This window comes from Typopeltis vanoorti, chromosome 19 (genome assembly GCF_054136105.1).
Source record: "Typopeltis vanoorti isolate ZY-2024b chromosome 19, IOZ_Tvanoo_1.0, whole genome shotgun sequence".
Taxonomy (NCBI): domain Eukaryota; kingdom Metazoa; phylum Arthropoda; class Arachnida; order Uropygi; family Thelyphonidae; genus Typopeltis; species Typopeltis vanoorti.
Window position 1 is genome coordinate 24,887,122 of NC_143567.1, and position 12,679 is coordinate 24,899,800.

General features: G+C 36.5%; 1 protein-coding gene across 1 annotated transcript in view; it reads left to right on the top strand.

Annotated features, from left to right (window-relative positions):
• The window catches only part of LOC150095920 (syntaxin-binding protein 5-like), a 549,764-nt gene that overhangs the window by 244,419 nt on the left and 292,666 nt on the right, over positions 1-12,679 (top strand). Inside the window, exon 12 of the mRNA XM_090409567.1 lies at positions 8,345-8,495. Within this exon, the coding sequence (XP_090265693.1) occupies positions 8,345-8,495 (151 nt within the window). The remainder of the gene's footprint in view (positions 1-8,344; positions 8,496-12,679) is intronic.

Sequence of the window (12,679 nt, forward strand, 5' to 3'; positions counted from 1 at the left end):
CTGGAATAGACATTGCAAACACTATACACAGAAGGAAAAAGATATGGACTTTGTCAACTTTGAAAAAACCGAAACAACAATATTTGGACAACAGGAGTTACTGAACAGAGTTACGATAGACAGATTTCAACTGGAAAATGTGGAACACTTCACATATCTTGGATGCCACATGAAACATGACCTGGACTCCAAAAAAAGAGATAAAAATTAGAATAGCCAGCACAACAACTATTTTAAAAGCCATGGACAAAATATGGAAGAGCCAAGATATAAAGATGCAAACTAAACTGTGCATTGTAGAAACCTGTATGTTCAGCAGCATGCTCTATGGATGTGAGGCCTGGGTACTCCTGAGAGAATCTGAAAGGAGGATGTTAGATTTGAGAGGAAGTGCTATAGAAAGATCTTGAGAATAAGCTGGATCCAAAAAGTGAACAATGAGGAAATCTACAGACGAATACAACCAAAAGAAAATCTGATCCAGAAAGTAATCAAAAGGAAACTACGTCTCTTTGGCCTTATATGTAGAATGAACGATGAGAGGCAAATAAAATTGCTGCTGTTTGAGATGATTGAAGGAAAGAACAAAAAAGGAAGCCCAAACAGAGAACGGTGTGGAGGCGCTGTGCATGGACTAAGTCATATTGCATGGAATAGAATGCAGTGGAGGAATCATGTCAAGATGGCATTGAACACCTACGGGCACTGGACCCATGGTTGTTGATGACGATTATTCATTTCAGAAGCCTCTTCAAATCCAACTGTTTCCTCTTGATCCCAGGTGCACACACTTCTACAAGATCAGTCAGCATATAAAATTATCGATCACAATCCCACCAATACTCAAAAAAAAAAAGAAAAAAGTGTGTAAATTACTGAAAAAAGTCACTTCCTGGCCTAAAGAAACAGTAAACAAACTCAAGCTCTTCCACGTTAAAACACCCAGGATATATGGTGCACCAAAAATTCACAAACAAGGTACACCCTTATGCCCTATTGTGGATAGTATAAACAGTCCCACATACAAACTGGCTAGACATTTAGTTAAGCTACCAGCCACTCTCACAAACAATTCTCCTTCTGTTTTCAAAAATTCTGCCCACCTAAAAAGTATTTTAGAAAACCATATCTTAAAAAGTTCAGACATAATGGTGAGTTTTGATATCACCTCACTATTCATAAATGTACCATTAATTGAAACCCTTGATTTTCTAAAGTCACACTTCCCCCCTGATATATTTGAACTATTTAAATTCTCAATGCATGCAGGATATTTCACATGGAAAGGAAAAATATACAAACATTTAGATGGGACAGCTATGGGCTCCCCCTTTCTCCCCCCTCCAGCCAACTTCTACATAGAACACCTGTCTATCAATACAACCACTCTCAAACCATTGCTTTGGCTACACTATGTGGATGATGTACTTGCTATTTGGCCATATAGCCCAGACACATTGGATACATTCTTAGCACACTTAAATAGCCAACACCCAAAAATCCACTTTACGATGGAACTGGAAACTAATAACTGTCTGCCTTTCCTGGATACACTATCACACGTCTTCCAGATGGATCCTTATCATTCTCAGTTTACAGAAAACCAACACACACAGGGAGATATTTAAACAAACAATCGCACCATCACCCATCTCAACAGTATGGTATTCTAAAAATGCTAACCCACAGGGCGAGAGCAATTTGTTCCAATGACAATGCTCTTACTGTTGAACTGGCTCACTTACACAACTCCTTCTTAGCCAATGTCTATAATACCCATAAGATAGACAAAATACTAAATGCTCCCAAGACCCCCCCCCCCAGTATCCACCATAGAAAACTACAACAAAACAGTCACCATCCCATACATTAAAGGCACATTGGAAAAGATATCTAGAGTGCTCAATAAACATCAACTATGCACTGTATTTAGACCATGTGTCAAATTGGCAATGCTCATCTGTTCACCCAAGGACAGCATCTCTCCTTTGTCACATCCAAGAGTCAATGAGGTACCCTGTTCGTGCGATTGTTTAAATATCTCCCTGTATGTGTGGGTTTTTTATAAACCGAGAATGATAAGGATCCATCTGGAAGATGTGTGATTAGTGTATCCAGGAAAGGCAGACAGTTATTAGTTTCCAGTTCCATTGTAAAGTGGATTTTTTGGTGTTGGCTATTTAAGTGCGCTAAGAATGTATCCAATGTGTCTGGGCATAGTGATCACACTTACTATGGTCAAACAGGAAGAACTGTGGACATCCGCATCAGTGAACATAAAAAATATATCCTTATCATTCTCAGTTTATATTGTTGTAGTCTCGTGCACTGTGACTAACTGTTTTGTTTTTTGTGCTCTGAAGATGCTGGTTATAATAATAGTGAAATATCAGCTATTCAAGAACTATCTAGTAGAAGCAAGAAGTCAGAAGGTTAAATAAGTGTAGGTGTGAAATGGATGAATAGAGAGATAAAGCATGCAATACAGAGAAAAAGGGTATTATGGAGGCAGCATAAGAGAAGGTAATAACCAATTCCACGAGGATTACAAAGACCAGGAGGCACCCGACTTGGTTGGTAAGGGTATTAAAAGTGAGGTATGAAAAGCAGTTAGATAGTGAAACCAAAAAGAATCCTAAGGAGTTCTTTCGATATGTGGCCAGTAAAAAAAATAATGATATGGAAGGATGACATTGATTAAAGAAAATGGTATAAAGACAGCTGTTGTGGAAGATATAGTGCAGATACTTAATGAGTGGTTCATAAAGGTCTTTCAATCTTGCGAATGTGACTTCATGGAGAGAAGTCACATTCGCAAGATTGAAAGACCTTGCGAATGTGACTTCATGGAGAGATTGAGAGCAGTTGATGATGGGGATGAGAGACTGACTGTAAGTGAGCAAGAGGTATATAGGGAGTTCAGCAAATTAGATGTTAATAAGACTGTGGGACTTGATAATATATCACCACGTGTTCTGAAGGAATGTGCCAGGGAGTTGATGCCGGCCTTGACATATTTGTTTAATATGAGTCTTGCATTGGGTGAAGTTCCTGAGTAGTAGAAGGAGGGCAAGATTGTGCCACTTCATAAGGGAGATGATAGAACTCAAGCATTAAATTATTGGCTTATCTGTGTGTGTCAAGGGTTGTGGTTAAGTTGGAGAAGCTTGTGAGAACTAGGATCCAGAATTGGGTTGGTAATGGTATAATCTTTGATGGACAGCATGGATTTGCTAAAGGGAGGTCATGTTTTAGTAATCTACTTACTTATTACAGTAAGGTGACTACTTCCTTGGACAGAGGAGAGGAATACACAGTAGCATACTTAGATTTTGCAAAGGCTTTTTATAGATTACCACATGATAAGTTGATAGTCAAACTAGAGTGGATGGGGTTGGATATTAGATTAGTGCATTGGATTGGAGACTGGCTATCTGAGAGATATCAGCAAGTTGTGTATGGGGGAGCCATATCCAGGAAAAAGGAAAGTCACTAGCGTTGTGCCTCAGGGATCTGTTTTAGGGCCATTGCTGTTTAACTTGTATATTAATGATATTGGTGAAGATTTGGATGGAGATATTCAGTTGTTTGCAGATGATGCAAAGTTGGCACGAACCATGAAGAGTAAAGAAGATGTTGTGGCCTTACAAGAAGACTTGAATAAATTGAGTGATTGGGCATAGGAATGGGGGATATGAGTTCAATGTTGCAAAATGTAAGGTTTTAAAATTTGGAAAACAAAAATGGGATGCAGAATTTATGCTTGGTCAGGATATACTGTCAGAGGTGGAGATAATAAAAGATCTTGGGGTGATAGTGGATACGGATCTGAAATTTCGGGGACACATTACAAAAATTGGACACTGACTTTTAGAAGTAAGGAGATTCTTGCTCCATTGTATAAGGCTTTCATTAGGCCACACATGGACTAATGTTCCCAGCTTTGGTCACCTGGTTTTCAGAAGGATGAAGAGATTTTGGAAAGGGTCCAGAAGTTACTGAGTAAGGTAGTTTCTGACCTCTGGAATGTCGAATATGAGGAAAGATTGAGAAGATGCAATTTACAGAGTCTGGTGGATAGGAGGGAGATATGATAGAGACCTACGTTACTACCTAAGTTAGTAAGGGGTTGTTAGAGGATCAATGTTGGAGATGTTCTACAGAAGACAGTGGGAGATCAGGGGAGAACCATAGGTCATTCCTGGAAACTGTGTAAAGAGAGTGTGAGCAGGGGAGTGAGAAGAAGGGTTTTTTTTCATGAAGAGTTGTGAATGATTGGAATGCCTTGCCTGAGAGTGTGGTGTCTACAGAGAATTTGATTTTGTTTAAGGTGTAGTATGATGAGCTGTGTGTACGTAAAAGGACCTCCTAGATGAGTCTTTGATTCCATGGGATCTTGGGTAATAATAATAAGTCAATAAATAATTATTTTCTTATCAGTTCTAATATATACCGTCAAAATTAATCATCATGCAAGAAGAGTGATTTGTATGGTAAGAAAGGTAAAATCAGATTATGAGAGAAAATTACTTAAGCATACCAAAGTAAATTCAAAAAACGTTTTATTGCTATGTAGTGAATAAGAGGAAGAATAATATGGAGGATAACTTTAATCAGTGTTGTTAGTAGAAAATTACGAGAAGCAGTTGAGATACTGAGGGATCAATTTGCAATGATATATCATCTAGTTGGAGATTATGCAGTTGCTTGTGTGACAGATACATATGTGAGAGTTGAGGTAGATAAACAAGAGGTGCTGGGCACATGGAAAGATATCAGTGTGAATACAGCAGTCAGATAAGACTGTATGGCATCTTGGCCCACGTGCTATGTGAATATGTAAGAGAGATAACAAAGTTGTTTATTCTAAGTCTTATTTCTGGCAAGGGTCCAAGGGAGGAAAAAGAGAGTAAGATATTTCCATTGCATAAAGGCTGTGATACTCCATAACAGAAACAGCAAATTATAGACTAATTAACATCTCAGGAATGGTGGTTAAGGTGTTGGAAAAGTTGATTAAATGTAAAATCCAGCAATGGGTGAATAATATACTGTATGGTTAGCAGCATGGATTTATAAAGATAGAGGGTCTACATTTTAAGGCAAGGTGCTTACTATTTACTCACATTTTATAATATAATGGTAGCAGAATCGGATAAAGGAAATGGTTACATCATGATAACTCTGGACTTTACAGAGGCATTTGACAGAATAATGCATGGGAATCTATTACAAGAGTTGGTGCAAATGGGAATAGATAATTAACTGATGCCATAAGGTGATCTCTAATTCTCTCTATAGTTGTCACACATTGAAAAATTTCTTCTGTGTCAAAATGTTTTAGTAATCTACTCACTTATTGAAAATGAGGTATAAGGAGAGCTATAAAAAATAAGGAGTGCTATATTTGACAAGGAAGAGCGATACCTAGTAGTATACTTTGATTTTGCAAAGACTTCTGATGGATTACCATATAATAAGTTGACAGTCCAACTAGAACAGATGGGATTGGATATTAGATTAGTGCACTGGATTGAAGATTGGCTATCTGATGGGTATCAGGATTTTCAGCTGTTTGCAGATAATGCAATATTGAGAAGAACTATGAGGATAGAGAAGATGTGATTTTACAAGAAGAGACTTGAATAGACTGAGTGAAGGACTACAGGAGTGGGAAATTCAGTTCAATGTTACAAAATGTAAGGTATTAAAATTTGGAAAACAAAGATGGGATGTAGCATTTATGTGAGGTTCATTCAACTGATAACAGATCTATCATATTGAATCTTGAAATCCTTAACACACCCTGCATTAACAACATTCCAGTAATGTATTCCATTCACTGACAGTTCTCCATGTAAAAAATCTACTCTTCACACTCCCTCTTCATCACACTCGTACACAACTTCCAGGGATATCCTCTGGTTTTTCCTCTATTGCAATTGGAAATATCATCATGCCAAAGTAGGGTTACCATATTCTAAAATGCCAAAATGCTGACACCCCATTGCCTGACCAACTCGGTCCAGACACAAACATCTAACATAAAAAAAAAATACATATGTTTGAAATCTTTACCTTTGTAAGCTTTTCATTAATTAGATGTGATGAGTATGCTTATTAGAACATACAAAAATATGAGATTTAAAGTGTCATCATTGGATCACTCGATTGGAGGAGTTGTACTGGAGGAGGTAGGGAGACAAGAGATCTGGAGGTGATTGATAGAAAATTGAAATTCAGGGAGTATATTGCAAAGGTGATGAGGGTAACTCAGAGGATTGCTGCAATACTGAGAAGGACGTTGACCTGCAGAGATAAAAGAGTTATCATTCCATTGTATAAGACTCTGATCAGACCACACTTAGACTATTGTTTCTCAGATTTGGTCTCCAGGATTTGAAGAGGATAAATTGACTGTGGAAAGGGTACAGAGGCAGATAACAAAGATGGTTTTAGAACTGTACAATATGAGTTATTATGAGGATCGGCTGAGGGAATGTGGACTGCAGAGTTTGGTGGATAGAAGAAGGAGAGGTGATATGCTCGAGACTTTTAAACTGTTGAGAGGAGACGCAGTTACAGGTTAGACATTGGAGAGTTCTTTCACTTGGTGGAACGGCAGGAAGGAGCAATTACAAGGGGGACATCGCTGGAAGTTACAAAAGGAGGCTGTGCACAAGAGGGGTGAGGAGTGGCTTCTTTGCATGGAGGGTGGTTAAACCTTGGAATGCATTGCCTGAGAGAGTGGTTTGAGTGGAAACAGTCAATGGGTTCAAGGAGTGGTATGATAAACTTTGTGTTTCCTAAAAACGACCTCCCACGATGAGTCTTTTGGCTCCATGGAGGCCTGGATAAAATAATAATAATAATAATAAGTCTTATGAAACAAGAGTAGGCCTACATGAAAAAGAATTAGACTTATCGCACTACATACGTTACTTTGCATCCCATGCATATTTTTCACTAGACTTAATTTTCTTTAGCAGTTCTTTGCTTTGATACAAATAGTCGAACATATTTTTTCATGTAAAATGCCTGTAATTAAATTTAACTATAGCAAGTCCTTTCACAGATTCTATGGTAAGTCTATTTCTTTCCTTGGTCCACTGAGCTTGCATTAATGAAAAGAGCTTTTCGACACTGGCATTGTGACCTGGAATTGCAAACAGAAAATGAGCCATCTTTTCAATTTCATTGTACTGTTCTTCACTCTTGCAAAATTCAATGTAGTCACACCATTTATGACTTTACACTTCTTTTCCATCATATGAAGCAACAAATTTCTTCAAGTTGGAAAATTGGTCAAAACATTTGGTGTCATCAACTTGCACACCTTGCTCCATCAAGAAGTGTATACATTCTTCTACACTTTCCCAGGAGAGTTCTTTGAGACCTAGCCACTTAAAACAGTGGCTTCATAAAATAATCACTTAATTTTCCTGTTGAACTCTATCCCCTAACACACTTTAAATACCTTTCTGTTTTTGCATGTAGTTTCAAGTCTCTTATCCCATGCTGTGCGACCGAAACGTACCAGGACTGCATACAATACATTCAGCCTCCCATGGCTCACATCCAGGGCAAAAACATGGAAATTTTTCCCTATGATTATCATTGAAGGAGCACTTTCTTTTAGCTTTAGACATCCTCCAGGTAATCTGAAATAAATATAAGTAAGATGATATAAAATTATATCGTAATGTTTAGGTAGGCCTACATAACGGTTATGTCATACCCTAAAACGTGGTATATATTTTAATTCTAATATAATTTGATAATTTAATATCTTACTTACTTGGTAAGGTCATTAATACTAATTAAGAATGAACAAAACTAAGGATGCATCTCGATTTCCACTCCAAACACTACCACTATCATAGCACTAAGCACATAGTAACACCATTAACGTGAGGCCAGCGCCAGCGAGAGAGCGAAAAGTTGAAAAAAAAAACAAGTGCAGATATCTAAAAGCGCAATTCGATTTGATTATTGATTTAATTGTTCTATAATATAACCATCCTCCTGCATTCTTGTTTCAGCAATGTTGCAACACAGGAGAAATGCCTGGGGAAAAAATCTAAAATGCTCCCACAGAAATGCGGACCAAACGAGATTTTTTCGAAAATGTATGTAGACATGTCTGCATAAGTGCTGATGTATGGTAACCCTATGCCAAAGTGCACAACTTTTGCACCACAATGAGTGCAAAATGACAAGTCACGAATATATGGAAGTTCTGAGTGATAATAATAATAATATATGATATATTAATATTTTATTTATTTTTCCCATTATTATGTAGCTTTGATTTTAATTTTTCTAAAATATTTTCACATTTCAGTTATCCAAAATTTCAGAACCCTTATCCAATGGATATTCACAAATCTCCAGTAACATTTTGTTCATATATTGCTGATTGCCCAGATGATTTGCTTCCAGCTTTGTATTCATTGGGATCTGTAGGTGCAAAGTCACAAGGATGTTCTGAAAAGGTATTTTATAGTTAACATTAACATTCTAATGAATAATTGCTGAACTACTTATTACATAACATAGTGCTAGACCACAGTCATTGCTGGTGTTGCACAAAATTAGTGCTTGTTTGTCACTATTTGAATATACACCAGGGGCGAATGCTGGTCTTGAAATTCAGACTTGCTCTTGTTATCATTCAGGGAATGAGAGGTGTGATTGAAGTCTCATTAGCGGAATAATGAATTACTGACCATTTAAAACTGTGTACAGGTAACCCTCGTATAACGCGGATGTTAGGGTCTGCAGAAATGCCGCATTATAGAAATCGCGTTATGCGAGTCTCAGATCACATAGAAAAAGTAGTTATTATTATTATTATTACAAAATACCTCCAGGGAGTCCAAAGACTCATCGAGGGAGGGCACCTATTCTGCGCCTCTCCATCTCCACCAACTGCAACTACCTTCAAATACTACCGCCATCTACTGTCGACAACCACCACTAGCATTTTCACAGACAATCACAAACATCCGTGCCCACGGCGGGATTCGAACCTGCAGCCTTCTGGCTGGAGAGTGGACACGCTAACCACTCAGCCAACCAGGGTTATGTTCCGAAATCTTTTTTCTTTTCTTTTTTTTTTTTTAAATTATATAAACAACAATTACATATCCAACAAAAAATATATTTTTATTTAATTCAGGTAATTCATGTAAGTTAACAAAACATATAAACTATGAAACAAATACATAGTATAAAAGTATAAAAATTACAAATTGTACTTAAACTTCATTACACATAATACATAAATGTTTTAGCCAAAATAAAGTAGTGCATATTTTAACCTTTCATAGCACAAGGATTTGAGGATTGGTTAATAAACACTGGTTTTGTCATGTAATCACCTGATGCACTACAAAAAAACAACAGAGTAATTCTATCTTTGGAAACTTTGAATCCAGAAGCTGATCTTTCATTTTTTGAAATATAGGTGCGTTTTTGCACTTTTTTCCAATATAATCCGGATTCATCCACATAGTGCTGAAGTTAGAATATCGCATACACGAGCAATGCGCTTTGCACTTATCATTGACCCAGCAATAAACACTTTCTCGGATTTTATGTTCATTTTGTTTGATTGTTCAAATTGTTGATTCATTTAAATTCAAAGTCCCTGCAAAAACTTCTGGTTTTTCTCCATTTTTCAACCAATCCAAGATTTTGTATATTTTTCTTTGAGAGAAATTAATTTTGTTTTCAATGTTGGTTTTTCCCTTTCACTGTAGTGTGTTGCCATTACTATAAAAATAATTTTTTACATAAAAAAAGCAAGCATTACATATTGTATGTAACTCACCAGGAAATAAAGTGCTCAGCTTGAGATGAACACACTTATGATTTTTAATGCACTTTCCTGGCAGAAACAAGGACAATTTTCAACAATAAACATTTTATACGGTAAACAATTGAGGTACCATGCTAAAGGGTATTTCCCCTAATATAAATTCGCTACTTATAATTACATGCGGGATACAGACAGAGATACAAATTTAAAGAAGATAAAATTTGATTTTTAAGTCGTGCGGTGAAAAACATATGAAAAGATAAAGGGTTACTACAATTCGTAGGCCGTGTTTCTATCGGAACTGTGTTGTATAAGTACCACATTCAACGAGGATTACTACGATTTTAGACAGTGTTATATCGAAACTGCGTTGTATAAGTACTGTTATACGAGGGTTACCTGTATTTAGAAATTTATGTACATTTAATCATACAAATACAACATTTATTTTACAAATGATATTCTATCTTTTTCAATTTAGCTACTTGAATACAAATTCTACTCTACAGTTCTTCTTTATGATCTGGTCAATAACATCTTCATAAAAAGTTGGTTGTAACTTAATTTTCCCAAGCAACATGCACACTTGTAAAGGCTGGCTGAAGCTCACTGGCTAGAGCTACTTTGACTGCATATGGCCCATTTTTAAGCAACAGGGTGAGATGATATGGAGGGAGCAGAAATGGCTATGTGTGCGCATGAAATCACAGTGCTGAAGTGAGGACTTGGATGCTCCCACAACCGAGCAAGCCAAGGTAGCTTGACTAGCGTTGGCCTTTGATATACAACGCAAAACTCAATTATTTCCACGCAACCTTTTAACATCTTCTGTCTACAAAAATAAAAGCCTAAATGGAATGCTTATAAATGCATGCATTTATTACCAAATAAACATTACTTCTTTCTCAATTAATGAGCTTGCGCAGCAAGCATCGAGAATTCGCCACTGTGCACACATGTACAAACACATACATACTGTTGACGGTAAAATCACCCTATTTTTATCCCTGAAAATATTTCCATAGCCTTGCTGCTTTGGAAATACTGCTATTTTATTATCTAGTAAATAGCTCATAATGCTAGCCACTAGTCAGATGACTAACAGCAAACTGACATAGAATCATACTGCAATTGAGATTTAAGGTTCAAGTGAGATTTTGGAAGAATGGAAGTCATTACGTAAAAAGAAAAAGTAAACCAAAGGTTTAGGGTAGTTATTACATACTTACTACAACAAGAGTGTAATTATTAACATGTAAATTACAAGCAAAAAAATAAAACCTACCAGATATTCTAAGTTTTTATTAGAATTCTTTGTTTTTTTTTATATACTTTGAACAGTAAAACTAACTTTAGCATTCTTAATATTTCATTATAACATGCCTCCAATGAAGATAATAATAATTTTCCATTTGTCATTATTATTACTCCGCTACATTTTCATCCTCCCCACACACACACACATCTGGGAGAGAGTTCATTTCAGGTTATCTGGTGAGAGATAGAAGTCAATAGGACAAAATATATTGTTGATTGCAACTATAGTCCATGAGATCTGTGGAAAGATGTAGATGTCATGCATCGACCAAATAGTGCAATGAGTGCGAGTCAAGCAATTATTATGGGGACTTCAACTATGAAAACATCGATCAGAGGGAAGAAAGGGGCCATGACAAGATAGAAGTGCAATTTATACACTTGCTAAGGGTCAGAATAAGGGGTTTTGTGTTTGTCAGGTATGGCCTTATCAAGCATGTGCAAGAAAGTCTGCATAAGTAAGGCACTAGATAAGAACATAGGTCTGCAAGTTGTCCAATTGTGTTATGCAGACTACAGAGAAGAGTATACAAAAAAGCATGCAGGTAACTTATTATATACGCTGGGAATTCAGATTGTAGATGAGATCTGGCTATCAGATGCAAACATACTAACTAGTGTATATAGTATCTAGTGTAAAGCGTAGAGTATTTTTACGAAGGATAAACAGGATAGGAAAGGAGAGGGTGTGCTGCTAATGATATTGGATGACATGAATCCAGTTAGAGTTGAGGCCTATGTCTGCGATACTAGTAACAATTTTTCATGTGGCAGTGAATTTGAAGCAATCTGGTGTGAGGTGGAGAGTAACAATATCAAATACATAGTGGAGGTGTTGTAACAGACCTAGTGGATTAGTTGCTAGTGATGAAAAATGCATTACCAAATAAAGATGATGGGTTTGAAAATTATTGATTGGGTAGCAGTGAAATCTCATGAGAAGGATGAAACTGAATTTATTGAACTGGTGTGAGAGACAACTTCCTCAATCAGCAAATGACAGAAGTAACTTAAGGTGAAAGAGTGTTAGATCTAATTATAGTGTCTCCGGTTTGTGACAATGACAGCAGAAAGTTACATGCAGAACTACAAAGCAGGAAATTATAACTAACTAAGAACATGCTAGGTTGCTGTATGGGAAGGATATTGACAGTGCATGGGAAGCATTTAAAAAATATTTAAATCATGCAATATTGGAATATGTCCGTAGAGTTTGAAGAATAAATAGGATAGAAGTGAAATGGATATGTAATCTTATGAAGCAAGGGATTCTTAAGAAAAAGATGATGTGAAAAGAATACTATGTGCATAAGGATGATGTTAGTTATGAAAACTATAAGGAGCAAGCCAGAAGAATCACAGCTATTGTAGGAAAGATAAGTATGAAATCTGTGTATGAAGAAAAAATATGGATCTGTAAGCTATAAGACAACCAGAAGAATTCTATCCTTATGCTGTAGGCAAAAGAAATAATGAATATGAAAAAATAGCTCTACTAAAAGTAGATGGTATGCAGGTGACAGATCTAGAACAGATTGT